The sequence below is a fragment of the Panulirus ornatus genome, chromosome 42, assembly GCF_036320965.1.
Source record: "Panulirus ornatus isolate Po-2019 chromosome 42, ASM3632096v1, whole genome shotgun sequence".
In the NCBI taxonomy this organism is placed as follows: Eukaryota; Metazoa; Arthropoda; class Malacostraca; order Decapoda; family Palinuridae; genus Panulirus; species Panulirus ornatus.
Genome location: NC_092265.1, coordinates 14,398,752 through 14,418,540, shown reverse-complemented (window position 1 = coordinate 14,418,540; position 19,789 = coordinate 14,398,752). Strand labels below are relative to the sequence as shown.

Genomic DNA, 19,789 nt, shown 5'->3' with positions numbered 1-19,789 from the left:
TTGCCAATATCTTCCAAAGGGACCTCAAACTAAACTGGGGACCACTAGGGTAGAATAAACAGAGAAACTAAATGGTGGCTGTTTACTAAGGTTTAGATTATTTGAGGTACAGAACATTTAAGTGAGGCCTCCAATACTTGAAAGAAAACGGGGATTAATACACTAAGGTAAGGGAGTACACATGAAGTTCACAATTACTGCAAAATGAATTATACAGCGCATTCCCTGTAAATACCTGATATCAATTGAGAACATATAAATCATCAAAAGGCCAAGATGACAGTAGACCTGTAAATCACAGGACTGAGGTTTGTAGTTAGATTGCTGTCAGTCAAGGAAATTGGCCGATGATATATTGCAGATGTGTCTTGGTAACAGTGCAGCGGTAAAGGGAAGTAGCACTCACGTAAACATCGCAGAAGGTATTGCTGTAAACGGTATGACCCTAATTGTTGTGGGTATACAAACTCACGAAAAACTATGTGATATGTAACAATTTATCCATATTTAGGTTACTAGAAGATTGAGAGGATTAATGTCAGTATTCAGGAAGCTTTTAAAGGTACGTCTGCCCTTATTCGAACTCTGTACCAAAGTTGTACTTTAGTATATCTGTTGAGAAATAAGTATGAGTTTGCAGTTAAGCGTATTTGGTGGTCAGATATACATGTATCACAATGTTTGGAAGAATTACAGTCAAGGATGTCAATCGGTGTAAGTAAAATTTTTGCTCTTATTTCGAAACTAGCTCAGGGAAATTGGCTGATTTGTATTTAAGTGCTTTACATTGATTATCAGGATAACAAAAGTACTTGTGGAGCAAGATATGGAGGGACTTATTTCATTAAATGATATGTGTTAAGCGAAAAACATATCCGATACTGTATATGGTTAATGAAAGGAAGAGTAAGCAATATATATTTAAAGGTAACCAGTGAAGACCTCATTTAACCTCTTATCAGTCAAGATTAACCTTAATTTTCATATCTGTCGAAATATAACTGACAAATGGAAAAGGCAACGCCAACATCACGTCTCATGTAAACGCAACATTAAACAGACAACACAGCGCGAAACCCTAATGAAACTATCCTTTCGGTATATTTCTATCATTTCGGCTACCAGGTGTGGTTTTTGTAAGGTGTGTTAATATTTTACAAGTGTATTACATACTTATACATTAATTAACCCTCATTTTCCTAGATATATGAATATAACTGATCACCATACTATATTCAGCAGAATAAAATGCTGCAGATCCTGCTCAGCAGACAAGGTTGGATGGCATGGCTTATATAACCATCCACCCACCCCCTTACAATTCGTGTAATTTAGATAAAATTAAAACTTTTTAGTTCATGATATCACCAGTAGAAAAATTATCCAGTTTTCAGAAAATTTATAGTTTTATCTATTGGTCTCTGTTGACATATCCTAACTAATAAATTGATAACTTATTAGAAGATCGTAGCCCCCCCCACACACACATATATATATATATATATATATATATATATATATATATATATATATATATATATATACCGAAAGTAATTGTCATGTCACACAAAGTCTACATCAGTGACCACAGGTATTTTTGTAATCCTAACTTGCTCTATTTCACTGGGAACCATTGCACAAAGCTAGTTTCTGTGTGGAACTTTTACCATGTACTGTTTATACAATAGGAATGAATGGGAGAGTGTAATTTGCCTCATTATTCTAATATGTTAAGAAAGTTCTAAAGAAGGTTATGAAGTTCAAGAAAAGTGTGGGCAAATATGAAAATAGGTAAGTCTTGTAAAAGAAGAATTATAAAATACTGAATGTCCACATTATCTTACAACCAGCCTCCCAACTCAGTTTTAAACTTCAACCCTTCAGATCTTCACTGATCAGAATCTACACTTCTCAGACAACTACACTTCTCAGAGAAACACAAGTCATACTCTGATGCATATGCTCGGGACATCATTGATTGATACACCACAAACACCATTTCAACGTATCCCAAGACCCTTCATGCCTACTGACCATCTACTACTGAATTTCTTTACACTATCTTGCTCATAGATGCACACACATCAAAACACTATGACCTGTTCTTGAGGCAAGAGCATAGAATAGTGTGTATTTATCTTTTCTTTCTTTTTTATTTCATACAATTCGCCATTTCCCTCGTTAGTGAGGTAGCGCTAAGAACAGAGGACTGGGCCTTTGAGGGAATATCCTCACCTGGCCCCCTTCTCTGTTCCTTCTTTTGGAAAAAAAAAAAAAAAAACGAGAGGGGAGGATTTCCAGCCCCCCGCTCCCTTCCCTTTTAGTCGCCTTCTACGACACGCAGGGAATACATGGGAGGTATTCTTTTTCCCATATCCCCGGGATAATGTGTGTGTGTGTGTATGTATATATATATATATATATATATATATATATATATATATATATATATATATATATATATATATATTCTTTCTTTTTCTTTCTTTTACACTATTCGCCATTTCCCGCGTTGGCGAGGTAGCGTTAAGAACAGAGGACTGGGCCTTTTTTTGGAATATCCTCACCTGGCCCCCTCTGTTCCTTCTTTTGGAAAAAAAAAAAAGAAAAAAAAAAAAAAGAAAAGAAAGGAAACAGACAAAAGAAATGGCCCAACCTCCCCCCCCCCCCCCCCATACACATGTATATACATACGTCCACACACGCAAATATACATACCTACACAGCTTTCCATGGTTTACCCCAGACGCTTCACATGCCTTGATTCAATCCACTGACAGCACGTCAACCCCGGTATACCACATCGCTCCAATTCACTCTATTCCTTGCCCTCCTTTCACCTTCCTGCATGTTCAGGCCCCGATCACACAAAATCTTTTTCACTCCATCTTTCCACCTCCAATTTGGTCTCCCTCTTCTCCTTGTTCCCTCCACCTCCGACACATATATCCTCTTGGTCAATCTTTCCTCACTCATCCTCTCCATGTGCCCAAACCACTTCAAAACACCCTCTTCTGCTCTCTCAACCACGCTCTTTTTATTTCCACACATCTCTCTTACCATTACGTTACTTACTCGATCAAACCACCTCACACCACACATTGTCCTCAAACATCTCATTTCCAGCACATCCATCCTCCTGCGCACAACTCTATCCATAGCCCACGCCTCACAACCATACAACATTGTTGGAACCACTATTCCTTCAAACATACCCATTTTTGCTTTCCGAGATAATGTTCTCGACTTCCACACATTCTTCAAGGCCCCCAGGATTTTCGCCCCCCTCCCCCACCCTATGATCCACTTCCGCTTCCATGGTTCCATCCGCTGCCAGATCCACTCCCAGATATCTAAAACACTTCACTTCCTCCAGTTTTTCTCCATTCAAACTCACCTCCCAATTGACTTGACCCTCAACCCTACTGTACCTAATAACCTTGCTCTTATTCACGTTTACTCAACTTTCTTCTTCCACACACTTTTCCAAACTCAGTCACCAGCTTCTGCAGTTTCTCACATGAATCAGCCACCAGCGCTGTATCATCAGCGAACAACAACTGACTCACTTCCCAAGCTCTCTCATCCCCAACAGACTTCATACTTGCCCCTCTTTCCAAAACTCTTGCATTTACCTCCCTAACAACCCTATCCATAAACAAATTAAACAACCATGGAGACATCACACACCCCTGCCGCAAACCTACATTCACTGAGAACCAATCACTTTCCTCTCTTCCTACACGTACACATGCCTTACATCCTCGATAAAAACTTTTCACTGCTTCTAACAACTTTCCTCCCACACCATATATTCTTAATACCTTCCACAGAGCATCTCTATCAACTCTATCATATGCCTTCTCCAGATCCATAAATGCTACATACAAATCCATTTGCTTTTCTAAGTATTTCTCACATACATTCTTCAAAGCAAACACCTGATCCACACATCCTCTACCACTTCTGAAACCACACTGCTCTTCCCCAATCTGATGCTCTGTACATGCCTTCACCCTCTCAATCAATACCCTCCCATATAATTTACCAGGAATACTCAACAAACTTATACCTCTGTAATTTGAGCACTCACTCTTATCCCCTTTGCCTTTGTACAATGGCACTATGCACGCATTCCGCCAATCCTCAGGCACCTCACCATGAGTCATACATACATTAAATAACCTTACCAACCAGTCAACAATACAGTCACCCCCTTTTTTAATAAATTCCACTGCAATACCATCCAAACCTGCTGCCTTGCCGGCCTTGCCGGCTTTCATATATATATATGTTTATTATTATTTTTCATATATATTCGCCACTTCCCGCGGTAATGAGGTAGCGTTAAGAACAGAGGACTGAGCCTTAGAGGGAATATCCTCACTTGGCTCCTTCTCTGTTCCTTCTTTTGAAAAATTGAAAATATGAGAGGAGGATTTCCAGCCTCCTGCTCCCTCCCCCTTTAGTCGCCTTCTATGACACGCAGGGATTATGTGGGAAGTATTATTATTATCATTATTATTATTATTATAATATTCGATCGCCATTTCCCACATCAGCAAGTTAGCACCAGGAAACAGATATAGAAAGATCCATCCACTCATATACACGCATATGTACATACACATACCTATACATACCTATTCATATCTACATATACAAACATATACATACACATACTTATACACAAACATATGGATATATACACATATACATATTCTTACTTGCTTGCCTTCGTCCATTCCCAGTGCTACCCTGTCCCACAGGAAACAGCATTGCTACCTGCATTGCCGAGGAAGTGCCAGAAAAACAGACAAAAAGGCCACATTTGTTCACACTCAGCTGTAGTTTCTGTGCATTACATATGACAGCTAGAGACTGAGTGTGTACGAAAGTGGCCTTTTTTGTCTGTTTTCCTGGTGCTACCTCGCTGAAGCAGGGATAGCAATGCTGTTTCCTGTGGGGCAGGGTAGCTCCAGGAATGGATGAAGGCAAGCAAGTATGAATATGTACATGAGTATATATGTATATGTCTTTGTATGTATATGTGCTGGAAATGAGATGTTTGAGGACAATATGTGGTGTGAGGTGGTTTGATCAAGTAAGTAATGTAAGGGTAAGAGAGATGTGTGGAAATAAAAAGAGCGTGGTTGAGAGAGCAGAAGAGGGTGTTTTGAGATGGTTTGGGCACATGGAGAGAATGAGTGAGGAAAGATTGACCAAGAGGATATATGTGTCGGAGGTGGAGGGAACGAGGAGAAGTGGGAGACCAAATTGGAGGTGAAAAGATGGAGTGAAAAAGATTTTGAGTGATCGGGGCCTGAACATGCAGGAGGGTGAAAGGCGGGCAAGGAATAGAGTGAATTGGATCGATGTGGTATACTGTGGTCGATGTGCTGTCAGTGGATTGAATCAGGGCGTGTGAAGCGTCTGCGGTAAACCATGGAAAGTTGTGTGGGGCCTGGATGTGGAAAGGGAGCTGTGGTTTCGGGCATTATTGCATGACAGCTAGAGACTGAGTGTGAACGAATGGGGCCTTTGTTGTCTTTTCCTAGCGCTACCTTGCACACATGAGGGGGGAGGGGGATGTTATTCCATGTGTGGCGAGGTGGCGATGGAAATGAATAAAGGCAGACAGTGTGAATTGTGTGCATGTGTATATATGTATGTGTCTGTGTGTGTATATATATGTGTACATTGAGATGTATGGGTATGTATATTTGCGTGTGTGGACGTGTATGTATATACATGTGTATGGGGGTGGGTTGGGCCATTTCTTTCGTCTGTTTCCTTGTGCTACCTTGCAAACGCAAGAGACAGCGACAAAGCAAAATAAATAAGTATAAATATGTATATATATATATATATATATATATATATTTTATTTTGCTTTGTCGCTGTCTCCCGCGTTTGCTAGGTAGCGCAAGGAAACAGACGAAAGAAATGGCCCAACCCATATACATGTATATACATACACGTCCTCACACTCAAATATACATACCTCTACATCTCAATGTACACATATATATACACATGCACATAATTCATACTGTCTGCCTTTATTTATTCCCATCGCCACCTCGCCATACATGGAATAACATCCCCCTCCCCCCTCATGTGTGCGAGGTAGCGCTAGGAAAAGACAACAAAGGCCCCATTCGTTCACACTCAGTTTCTAGCTGTCATGTAATAATGCCCGAAACCACAGCTCCCTTTCCGCATCCAGGCCCCACACAACTTTCCATGGTTTACCCCAGACGCTTTACATGCCCTGATTCAATCCATTGACAGCACGTCGACCCCGGTATACCACATCAATCCAATTCACTCTATTCCTTGCCCGCCTTTCACCCTCCTGCATGTTCAGGCCCCGATCACTCAAAATCTTTTTCACTCCATCTTTCCACCTCCAATTTGGTCTCCCACTTCTCCTCGTTCCCTCCACCTCCGACACATATATCCTCTTGGTTAATCTTTCCTCACTCATTCTCTCCATGTGCCCAAACCATTTCAAAACACCCTCTTCTGCTCTCTCAACCATACTCTTTTTATTTCCACACATCTCTCTTACCCTTACATTACTTACTCGATCAAACCACCTCACACCACATTGTCCTCAAACATCTCATTTCCAGCACATCCATCCTCCTGCGCACAACTCTATCCATAGCCCACACCTCGCAACCATACAACATTGTTGGAACCACTATTCCTTCAAACATAGCCATTTTTGCTTTCCGAGATAATGTTCTCGACTTCCAAACATTCTTCAAGGCTCCCAGGATTTTCGCCCCCTCCCCCACCCTATGAATCACTTCCGCTTCCATGGTTCCATCCGCTGCCAGATCCACTCTCAGATATCTAAAACACTTTACTTCCTCCAGTTTCTCTCTATTCAAAGTTGACACAACCCACCACAACAGTGACAAAAATTGGGTGGCCATTTTATTTTCATAGCCAGCTTAAAGGTCATAGTCACTCACAGTGGCTTCACCTCTCAAATGGTGAAACATTATCAAAGTAAGTCTCATGTACTAAGGGGACATAGGGGAATTTTCTTAGGTTTATATTGGTTTCTAGATGTGTTTCACCTTATGTTACCACCTAAGTATTCTGATTACCCATGAATCATCATCCAAAAGATGATAGATTTTGCATCATCCAAAAAGTTAAACACACTAGCATCCTGTTGATGCTATATTTGTCAACTGCTTCAAGAGTTCATGAAAAATCCATTTTGCATCATACGATGTGTGAGCTGTAAGATTTTATAACATGATAAATACTTACTGTAGAGTGTAGGTGGTGTGTAATCATTTTTCATTTGATATGGTTGGGATTGATGTACAAACATTGAAATACAACCAGAATTAGCATGTATATAATATAGTATTAATATAGGCATTTGTGATATGAAGTAATTGTGAACAGTCTTATCGAGGACCCTGTCATAGGGTTACATAATTTTAATGAGTGTTATGGCATTCCTTAAAACCTTTATCATTGAATGGATTATTTTATTTCAACTGAAATAGTTTTTTATATAAGTATTTGATATATTAATGTATGATATGTTACCATTCCTTGATTACATGAGATTATGTATGTTTGACTTTACATTTTTCCCTCAGTATATATGTTGGCATATCGTGCTGGGTATGTTGAGCTTGTGGGAGTGATTCCATGGCTAACTAATCTAAGACAAGCATCAAGAATCACAACCATACATAGTCCAACTAAGAGGTCTTATTTACAGTCTCCACTCTACCATTTTCTTGGTAATTATGCATCTTAGTATTATTACTTGTATTCATTTACTGTCTCATTGTACCCTATAGCTTTCTTCCTCAGTTTTCAGAGTTCAGGGAGGAAGTTTTACAGTTGTAGGGCCTCATCTCTTGAACTGTCTTGGATGTAATGTATCTTTATAATTTTTTGGACATTGCCGGTAATGATAATGTCATCACATAGCCTATGTAGTTTTTTGTATACTGCCAGCAATGATTATTTAATCCCTTATCAAATTCCATATAAATACTACTCCAGTACAGTAAAATATACTTTTTACATTTTTCCAACAAGAATATTTCTTAGTTACATGCCACAGGCTCTGGTTGCTCTTTCATATTTCATGAAGAACTATGTCATCGTTGGTATAATGATTTATTAACTTGAAGGTTGTAATCAAGTCCACCCTAACTTTTGTCTTTTCCTTGGTATAGGATAGATTTAGTAAAGAATGGTGAGAGAAATGAAACTAGGGGAATGGAAGAGAAGTGGAAGATGTGTATTGAAGAAGTGCCTGAATATGCAATTAAAGAGTGTAGCATACAGAAGATGAGATGTGGACATATGGGAAAGGGTGGTGAGTGGTTGAATTAATAAGTCAAGTTGTTTGTGAAGCAGAAAAGGGAGGTCTATGGTTAGAATCTGATGGGAAGAAATACACGAGAAAGTGGCCAGAGGTCACAGCAAAGGTTCATGATGTGATAAGAAGGGCCAATGAGAAAAGGTAGGAGAGCATTGATAAAGGAAATAAATAAGATGTGAGCAGCAGGAGAGGACCTCAGTTGGTGAGTATATTGGTAACTTGCTTTCTGAACTGCTGAGATCTAATTGTTTTTTAAATCTGTGCAGATAACAGGCAATCATGTTCCCCTCGAACCTTTATTGTCCTTTGACTGACCTGACAGGCCTCACAGCCAAAGTTATATTCTGTGATTATTGTATAGAAACTAAAAAAAGAAAACAGACATTTTTTTTCTACAGAATTTTAATTGCACATTGACTTGCATTTTTTGACTTAGAATTTTTATGATGTTGGTAACTGAACCGCAACTGCTACTGTACTTGTTTAGTCTTAGCATAACTATTGCAACAGGCTTGTGTGGGCTGAGCATGGCAGCTGCAACTGTACTTTTACGGGTTGCCTCTTTGAACATCATTTGAATTTGAAGGCACATTTTTTTCCATATGCTGAGATTCCTATTGTCATAAACAGTTGTAATTAACGTCAGGAAAAAAATTCTTTTTGTCAGTCACCCATATAACACGGGTAAGGTATTATTATGACCCTCTTGGGCATATGTGCCCTCTACTTTCCACAACAGCTGTGCAGCAGATATAGCCCAGTAAATATGTAGTTATCTCTGGGGCACTAATGGTAATGATTTCAATTCAAATTCATGTTAAGTGTGATTTTGATCTCAATAGGAAAGTGGTTTTAATTATGATACAGAGGAACTAGAGTGAAATATTCTGGAACAAGTGAGGACAGGCATATGTGTAGATGTCTTGAGTAATTGTGCATTGAATACAATAATGTATATGAAATGGTGAATACTGTACCTATCTAAAAATTATGAAATAAAATGCAATGAATAAGTGATATATCTGAAAATTACATAAAAAGTTGCATGTGAAAATAATTTGGTGTGTAAGGAATTGTTTTACATAGTGATCAAATATTATTCACTGCATATCATGTTATAGAGTCTTGAAAAATGTGAAAGATATTTTTTTTTCCCCCCACCACATTAGCAAGGTAGCATAAAGAACAGAGGACTAAGCCTTTAAAGGAAAATCCTCACTTGCCCCCTTCTCTGTTCCTTCTTTTGGAAACTAAAAACAAGGGGAGGATTTCCGGGCCCCTGCTCCCACCTCTTTTAGTTGCCTTCTGTGAAAGGCCGGGAATACATAGGAAGTATTCTTTCTCCCCTATCCCCAGAGATATATGAATATGTATATGTATATATTTTTTTTTCTCATATATATTCACCCTTTCCCACGTTAGCAAGGTAGCATTAAGAACAGAGGACCGAGCCTAAGAGGGAAATTCCTCACTTGGCCCACTTCTCTGTCCTTTCTTTTGGAAAGGTAAAAACTAGAGGGGAAAATATACAGATATAAATATATATGTAAGCATAAGTGAGTCTTGGAGTGGATAAGGGGGTGAGGTTTATGGGAGCACTGAAGAATGTTTGGAGGGAGAAATAGTTGTTTAGGAGGGCAAAGATGGGCGTGTTTGAAGGTGCAATTTTCCTCACAATGTTATGTAGATGTGAGGCATGGGCTCTGGATGGGGTTGTATGGAGGAGGGTGGATGTATTGGAAATGAAAATGTTTGAGGACTATGTGGTGTAAGATGGTTTGATCAAGTAAGTACTAAAAGGGCAAGATAGAAGTGAGGTAATAAAGAGAGTGTAGTTTAGAGCTGAAAAGGGTATGCTGAAATGGTTTACACATATGGGGTGAATGAGTAAGTAAAGGCTAACAAAGAGGACACATGTATCAGAAGTAGAGAGAACAGGGAGGCCAAATTGGAGATAGAAGGATGGAGTGAGAAACATTTTGAGCAATTGGGGCCAGAACATGCAGGAGTGTGAAAGGCATGCATGGGGTAGATTATATTGGAATGATGTTGTATAATGGGTTGATATGCTAGTCAGTGGTCTGACCCAGGACATGTGAAGTGTTCAGGGTAAATCATGGAAAAATCTGTGGGGCCTAGTTTTGGTTAGGGAGCTGTGGTTTCAGTGTCTCCTTAACCTCAAATAAGGTAAGTCTGCCTTATATTTTCTTAACTTTTCATTATATTTGCTATTAATTGATAAAATATTTTTTGATAAACCTATGTCTTGTGGACCCAGTATGGGACGTATTTAGGGAAGCAGTGATGGCTTGCACAAAAGATAAAAGATGCTTGTGGCATGAGAAGCATGTGAGGTGGGCAGATTAGAAAGGGTAGTGAGTGGTGGGATGAAGAAGTAAGATTATTAGTGAAAGAGACAAGAGACGCTTTTGGACAAGTTTTGCAGGGAAATAGTGCAAATGACTGGGAGATGTATAAAAGAAAGAGGCAGGAGGTCAAGAGAAAGGTGCAAGAGGTGTAAAAGAGGGCAAATGAGAGTTGGGGTAAGAGAGTATCATTAAATTTTTGGGAGAATAAGATGTTTTGGAAGGAGGTAAATAAAGTGCATTAGACAAGAGAACAAATGGGAACATTGGTGAAGGGGGCTAATGGGGAGGTGATAACAAGTAGTGGGATGTGAGAAGGAGATGGAGTGAGTATTTTGAAGGTTTGTTAAATGTGTTAGATGATAGAGTGGCAGATATAGGGTGTTTTGGTCGAGGTGGTGTGCGAAGTGAGAGGGTTAGGGATAATGATTTTGTAAAGAGGGAAGAGGTAGTTAAAGCTTTGCGGAAGATGAAAGCCGGCAAGGCAGCAGGTTTGGACGGTATTGCAGTGGAGTTTATTGAAAAAGGGGGTGACTGGGTTGTTGACTGGTTGATAAGTATATTTAATGTATGTATGACTCATGGTGAGGTGCCTGAGGATTGTCAGAATTCATGCATAGTGCCATTGTACAAAGGCAAAGGGGATAAAGGTGAGTGCTCAAATTACAGAGGTATAAGTTTGTTGAGTATTCCTGAGAAATTATATGGGAGGGTATTGATTGAGGGGGTGAAGGCATGTACAGAGTATCAGATTGAGGAAGAGCAGTGCAGTTTTAGAAGTGGTAGAGGATGTGTGGATCAGTTGTTTCAAATGAAGACTGTATGTGAGAAATACTTAGTAAAGCAAATGGATTTGTATGTGGCATTTATGGATCTGGAGAAGGCATATGATAGAGTTGATAGAGATGCTCTGTTGAAGGTGTTAAGAATATATGGTGTGGAAGGCAAGTTGTTAGAAGCAGTGAAAAGTTTTTATCGAGGATGTAAGGCATGTGTGCGAGTGGGAAGAGAGGAAAGTGATTGGTTCTCAGTAAATGTCGGTTTGCAGCAGGGGTGCGTGATGTCTCCATGGTTGTTTGATTTGTTTATGGTTGAGATTAGGGAGGTGATTGCAAGAGTTTTGGAAAGAGGGGCTAGTATGCAGTCTGTTGTGGATGAGAGTGAGCTTGGGAAGTGAGTCAGTTGTTGTTCGTTGATGATACAGCACTGATGGCTGATTCGGGTGAGAAACTGCAGAAGCTAGTGACTGAGTTTGATAAAGTGTGTGAAAGAAGAAAGTTGAGAGTAAATGTGAATAAGAGCAAGGTTATTAGGTACAGTAGGGTTTAGGGACAAGTCAATTGGGAGGTAAGTTTGAATGGAGAAAAACTGGAGGAAGTGAAGTGTTTTAGATATCTCGGAGTGGATTTGGCAGCGGATGGAACAATGGAAGTGGAAGTGAGTCACAGGGTAGGGGAGGGGGCAAAAGTTCTGGGAGCGTTGAAAAATGTGTGGAAGGCGAGAACATTATCTCGGAAAGCAAAAATGGTTATGTTTGAAGGAATAGTGGTTCCAACAATGTTATGTGGTTGCGAGGCGTGGGCTATAAATAGAGTTGTGCGGAGGAGGGTGGATGTGTTGGAAATGAGGTGTTTGAGGATAATATGTGGTGTGAGGTGGTTTGATCGAGTAAGTAATGAAAGGGTAAGAGAGATGTGTGGTAATAAAAAGAGTGTGGTTGAGAGAGCAGAAGAGGGTGTTTTGAAATGGTTTGGTCACATGGAGAGAATGAGTGAGGAAAGATTGACCAAGAGGATATATGTGTCAGAGGTGGAGGGAACAAGAAGTGGGAGACCAAATTGGAGGTAGAAAGACGGAGGGAAATAGATATTGAGCGATCGGGGCCTGAATATGCAGGATGGTGAAAGGCGTGCAAGGAATAGAGTGAATTGGGACGATGTGGTATACCGGGGTCGACGTGCTGTCAGTGGATTGAACCAGGGCATGTGAAGTGTCTGGGGTAAACCATGGAAAGTTTTGTGGGGCCTGAATGTGGAAAGGGAGCTGTGGTTTTGGTGCATTATACATGACAGCTAGAGACTGGTTGTGAACGAATGTGTCCTTTGTTGTCTTTTCCTAGCGCTACCTCGTGCGCATGCGGGGGAAGGGGGTTGTCATTTCATGTGTGGCAGGGTGGCGACGGGAATGAATAAAGGCAGCAAGTATGAATTATGTACATGTGTATATATGTATATGTCCATGTATGTATATATATGTATACGTTGAAATGTATAGTTATGTATATGTGCATGTGTGGACGTGTATGTATATACATGTGTATGTGGGTGGGTTGGGCCATTCTTTTGTATGTTTCCTTGCGCTACCTCGCTGACACGGGAGACAGTGACAAAGTATAATAAATGAATAAATAAATATTTTTTTTTTTACTCTGTTATATGCACCAGTCATGGTCATTTCACGTGCTCTTTATATCTCCCAATCCAAACCAGTTACCCATTTAACACTCAGCCCTGAGTGGGAGATGAATATCTGGATTGGCATGTGATTTATAGTCATCATCACTAGCCACTTCACAACTGAAGCTGATGTGCAGGATTTATGTGTATTAGATTGATTTAACCTGCCCTTCAAGGTGATATTTCAGTGATTTGTTCTTTTTCTATAGTTTCTGTAGATGAGATTCCGTCATATTATTTACCTTTACAGGAACCCATAATTACACCCCTGAATTATCATCTAGAAATATGGCAACAGTTCGTCATTTGAATCAACAAGAAGCTATCAATGTGGACCAGGAGTTATTTAATGATTATCAGTTCAGTGTTGATCAGCTGATGGAGTTGGCAGGTCTCAGTTGTGCTCATGCTATTGCTCAGGTAGGTCACAGTAACAAGTTTCTACATGTTTGGATGTATGATATATTTTATGTTAACATCCATGTCAGAAAGTTGAACACTGTGTTAATAAACTCTTATTATCTAAAACTTTTTTAGTTTTTGAGCAAATAAGTTTTGGAACAAGGAAGAATACATTGGTGGTATGATATGAAGGCCTAGCAGAGAAAGTGATAGAAAGTGAGAATAAATGTAGTAAGTGTCATTATAAATGCAAAATTAGATTTCAGAGAACGTACTGAGATGAAACTATCTAGTCAACTGGTAAGTGGTATGATTCTGAGAACTTTTACTGCAAGAGGTGGAAAATGTATTGAATGGAATGTTAGATATATATATATATATATATATATATATATATATATATATATATATATTTTTTTTTTTTTTTTTTTTTTTTTTTTTTTTGCCGCTGTCTCCCGCGTTTGCGAGGTAGCGCAAGGAAACAGACGAAAGAAATGGCCCAACCCACCCCCATACACATGTATATACATACGTCCACACACGCAAATATACATACCTACACAGCTTTCCATGGTTTACCCCAGACGCTTCACATGCCCTGATTCAATCCACTGACAGCACGTCAACCCCGGTATACCACATCGATCCAACTCACTCTATTCCTTGCCCTCCTTTCACCCTCCTGCATGTTCAGGCCCCGATCACACAAAATCTTTTTCACTCCATCTTTCCACCTCCAATTTGGTCTCCCACTTCTCCTCGTTCCCTCCACCTCCGACACGTATATCCTCTTGGACAATCTTTCCTCACTCATTCTCTCCATGTGCCCAAACCATTTCAAAACACCCTCTTCTGCTCTCTCAACCACGCTCTTTTTATTTCCACACATCTCTCTTACCCTTACGTTACTTACTCGATCAAACCACCTCACACCACACATTGTCCTCAAACATCTCATTTCCAGCACATCCATCCTCCTGCGCACAACTCTATCCATAGCCCACGCCTCGCAACCATACAACATTGTTGGAACCACTATTCCTTCAAACATACCCATTTTTGCTTTCCGAGATAATGTTCTCGACTTCCACACATTCTTCAAGGCTCCCAGAATTTTCGCCCCCTCCCCCACCCTATGATCCACTTCCACTTCCATGGTTCCATCCGCTGCCAGATCCACTCCCAGATATCTAAAACACTTTACTTCCTCCAGTTTTTCTCCGTTCAAACTTACCTCCCAATTGACTTGACCCTCAACCCTACTGTACCTAATAACCTTGCTCTTATTCACATTTACTCTTAACTTTCTTCTTTCACACACTTTACCAAACTCAGTCACCAGCTTCTGCAGTTTCTCACATGAATCAGCCACCAGCGCTGTATCATCAGCGAACAACAACTGACTCACTTCCCAAGCTCTCTCATCCCCAACAGACTTCATACTTGCCCCTCTTTCCAAAACTCTTGCATTCACCTCCCTAACAACCCCATCTATAAACAAATTAAACAACCATGGAGACATCACACACCCCTGCCACAAACCTACGTTCACTGAGAACCAATCACTTTCCTCTCTTCCTACACGTACACATGCCTTACATCCTCGATAAAAACTTTTCACTGCTTCTAACAACTTGCCTCCCACACCATATATTCTTAATACCTTCCACAGAGCATCTCTGTCAACTCTATCATATGCCTTCTCCAGATCCATAAATGCTACATACAAATCCATTTGCTTTTCTAAGTATTTCTCACATACATTCTTCAAGGCAAACACCTGATCCACACATCCTCAACCACTTCTGAAACCACACTGCTCTTCCCCAATCTGGTGCTCTGTACATGCCTTCACCCTCTCAATCAACAGAGAAGAGGTAGTAAAAGCTTTGCGGAAGATGAAAGCCGGCAAGGCAGCAGGTTTGGATGGTATTGCAGTGGAATTTATTAAAAAAGGGGGTGACTGTATTATTGACTGGTTGGTAAGGTTATTTAATGTATGTATGACTCATGGTGAAGTGCCTGAGGATTGGCGGAATGCGTGCATAGTGCCATTGTACAAAGGCAAAGGGGATAAGAGTGAGTGCTCAAATTACAGAGGTATATATATATTTTTTTTTTTTTTTTTTTTTTTTTTTTTTTTTTTTATACTTTGTCGCTGTCTCCCGCGTCTGCGAGGTAGCGCAAGGAAACAGACGAAAGAAATGGCCCCCCCCCCCCCATACACATGTACATACACATGTCCACACACGTGTATACATACCTACACAGCTTTCCATGGTCCACCCCAGACGCCTCACATGCCTTGATTCACTCCACTGACAGCACGTCAACCCCTGTATACCACATCGCTCCAATTCACTCTATTCCTTGCCCTCCTTACACCCTCCTGCATGTTCAGGCCCCGATCACACAAAATCTTTTTCACTCCATCTTTCCACCTCCAATTTGGTCTCCCTCTTCTCCTCGTTCCCTCCACCTCCGACACATATATCCTCTTGGTCAATCTTTCCTCACTCATTCTCTCCATGTGCCCAAACCATTTCAAAACACCCTCTTCTGCTCTCTCAACCACGCTCTTTTTATTTCCACACATCTCTCTTACCCTTACGTTACTTACTCGATCAAACCACCTCACACCACACATTGTCCTCAAACATCTCATTTCCAGCACATCCATCCTCCTGCGCACAACTCTATCCATAGCCCACGCCTCGCAACCATACAACATTGTTGGAACCACTATTCCTTCAAACATACCCATTTTTGCTTTCCGAGATAATGTTCTCGACTTCCACACATTTTTCAAGGCTCCCAAAATTTTCGCCCCCTCCCCCACCCTATGATCCACTTCCGCTTCCATGGTTCCATCCGCTGACAGATCCACTCCCAGATATCTAAAACACTTCACTTCCTCCAGTTTTTCTCCATTCAAACTTACCTCCCAATTGACTTGACCCTCAACCCTACTGTACCTAATAACCTTGCTCTTATTCACATTTACTCTTAACTTTCTTCTTCCACACACTTTACCAAACTCAGTCACCAGCTTCTGCAGTTTCTCACATGAATCAGCCACCAGCGCTGTATCATCAGCGAACAACAACTGACTCACTTCCCAGGCTCTCTCATCCCCAACAGACTTCATACTTGCCCCTCTTTCCAGGACTCTTGCATTTACCTCCCTAACAACCCCATCCATAAACAAATTAAACAACCATGGAGACATCACACACCCCTGCCGCAAACCTACATTCACTGAGAACCAATCACTTTCCTCTCTTCCTACACGTACACATGCCTTACATCCTCGATAAAAACTTTTCACTGCTTCTAACAACTTGCCTCCCACACCATATATTCTTAATACCTTCCACAGAGCATCTCTATCAACTCTATCATATGCCTTCTCCAGATCCATAAATGCTACATACAAATCCATTTGCTTTTCTAAGTATTTCTCACATACATTCTTCAAAGCAAACACCTGATCCACACATCCTCTACCACTTCTGAAACCGCACTGCTCTTCCCCAATCTGATGCTCTGTACATGCCTTCACCCTCTCAATCAATACCCTCCCATATAATTTACCAGGAATACTCAACAAACTTATACCTCTGTAATTTGAGCACTCACTCTTATCCCCTTTGCCTTTGTACAATGGCACTATGCACGCATTCCGCCAATCCTCAGGCACCTCACCATGAGTCATACATACATTAAATAACCTTACCAACCAGTCAATATATATATATATATATATATATATATATATATATATATATATATATATATATATATATATATATATTTTTTTTTTTTTTTTTTTTTTTTTTTCTCATACTATTCGCCATTTTCCGCGATAGCGAGGTAGCGTTAAGAACAGAGGACTGGGCCTTTGAGGGAATATCCTCACCTGGCCCCCTTCTCTGTTCCTTCTTTTGGAAAATTAAAAAAAAACGAGAGGGGAGGATTTCCAGCCCCCCGCTCCCTTCCCTTTTAGTCGCCTTCTACGACACGCAGGGAATACGTTGGAAGTATTCTTTCTCCCCTATCCCCAGGGATATATATATATATATATATATATATATATATATATATATATATATATATATATATATATATATATATATATATATATCCCTGGGGATAGGAGAGAAAGAATGCTTCCCACGCATTCCTCATGTGTCATAGAAGACGACTAAAGAGGATGGGAGCGGGGGGCTAGAAACCCTCCCTTCCTTGTATTTTAACTTTCAAAACGGGGAAACAGAAGAAGGAGTCACACGGGAAGTGCTCATCCTCCTCGAAGGCTCAGATTGGGGTGTCTAAATGTCTGTGGATGTAACCAAGATGAGAAAAAAGGAGAGATAGGTAGTATGTTTGAGGAAAGGAACCTGGATGTTTTGGCTCTGAGTGAAACGAAGCTCAAGGGTAAAGGGGAAGAGTGGTTTGGGGAATGTTTTGGGAGTAAAGTCAAGGGTTAGTGAAAGGACAAGAGCAAGGGAAGGAGTAGCACTACTCCTGAAACAGGAGTGGTAGGAGTATGTGATAGTGTAAGAAAGTAAAATCTAGATTGATAAGGGTAAAACTGAAAGTTGATGGAGAGAGATGGGTGATTATTGGTGCATATGCACTTGGGCATGAGAAGAAAGATCATGAGAGGTAAGTGTTTTGGTTGCAGCTGAGTGAGTGTGTTAGTAGTTTTGATGCACGAGACCGGGTTATAGTGATTGGTGATTTGAATGCAATGGTGAGTAATGTGGCAGTTGAGGGAATAATTGGTGTACATGGGGTGTTCAGTGTTGTAAATGGAAATGGTGAAGAGCTTGTAGATTTATGTGCTGAAAAAGGACTGGTGATTAGGAATACCTGCTTTAAAAAGAGAGATATACATAAGGATACGTTTGTAAGTAGGAGAGATGACCAGAGAGCGTTATTGGATTACGTGTCAATTGATAGGCACGCGAAAGAGAGACTTTTGAATGTTAATGTGCTGAGAGGTGCAACTGGAGGGATGACCGATCATTATCTTTTGGAGGCAAAGGTGTAGATTTGTAGAGGTTTTCAGAAAAGAAGAGAGAATGTTGGGGTGAAGAGAGTGGTGAGAGTAAGTGAGCTTGGGAAGGAGACTTGTGTGAGGAAGTACCAGGAGAGACTGAGTATAGAATGGAAAAAGGTGAGAACAAAGGATGTAAGGGGAGTTGGGGAGGAACGGGATGTATTAAGGGAAGCTGTGGTGGCTTGTGCAAAAGATTCTTGTGGCATGAGAGGCGTGGGAGGTGGGCAGATTAGAAAGGGTAGTGAGTGGTGGGATGAAGAAGTAAGATTAGTGAAAGAGAAGAGAGAGGCATTTGAATGATTTTTGCAGGGAAATAATGCAAATGACTGGAAGATGTATAAAAGAAAGAGGCAGGAGGTCAAGAGAAAGGTGCAAGAGGCAAAAAAAGAGGGCAAATGAGAGTTGGGGTGAGAGAGTATCATTAAATTTTCGAGGGAATAAAAAGATGTTTTGGAAGGAGGTAAATAAATTGCATAAGACATGGGAACAAATGGGAACATAAGTGTAGGGGGCTAATGGGGAGGTGATAACAAGTAGTGGTGATGTGAAAAGGAGATGGAGTGAGTATTTTGAAGGTTTGTTGAATGTGTTTGATGATAGAGTGGCAGATATAGGGTGTTTTGGTCGAGGTGGTGTGCAAAGTGAGGGTTTAGGGAGAATGATTTGGTAAACAGAGAAGAGGTAGTAAAAGCTTTGCAGAAGATGAAAGGCAGCAAGGCAGCGGGTTTGGATGGTATTTCAGTGGAATTTATTAAAAAAGGGTGGGACTGTATTGATGACTGGTTGGTAAGGTTATTTAATGTATGTATGATTCATGGTGAGGTGCTTGAGGACTTGTAGAATGCTTTCATAGTGCCAGTGTACAAAGGCAAAGGGGATAAAAGTGAGTGCTCAAATTACAGAGGTATAAGTTTGTTGAGTATTCCTGGGAAATTATATGGGAGGGTGATGGCATGTATAGAGCATCAGATTGGGGAAGAGCAGTGTGGTTTCAGAAGTGGTAGAGGATGTGTGGATCAGGTGTTTGCTTTGAAAAATGTATGTGAGAAATACTTAGAAAAGCAAATGGATTTGTATGTAGCATTTATGGATCTGGAGAAGGTATATGATAAGAGTTGATAGAGAT

General features: G+C 40.4%; 1 protein-coding gene across 4 annotated transcripts in view; it reads left to right on the top strand.

The window, feature by feature from the left end:
• The first annotated feature begins 296 nt into the window (after positions 1–296).
• Positions 297–19,789, top strand: part of Naxe (NAD(P)HX epimerase) — a 36,763-nt gene continuing 17,270 nt past the window's right edge. The window contains exons 1-3 of one of the 4 annotated variants that reach the window (XM_071686610.1): positions 297–422; positions 7,635–7,781; positions 13,447–13,616. In XM_071686610.1, the coding sequence (XP_071542711.1) occupies positions 362–422; positions 7,635–7,781; positions 13,447–13,616 (378 nt within the window). In that variant the 5' untranslated portion in view covers positions 297–361. Of the gene's footprint in view, positions 563–662; positions 715–7,634; positions 7,782–13,446; positions 13,617–19,789 lie in introns of those variants that run through there. The other 3 variants (XM_071686609.1, XM_071686612.1, XM_071686611.1) reach the window with 3 other exon arrangements.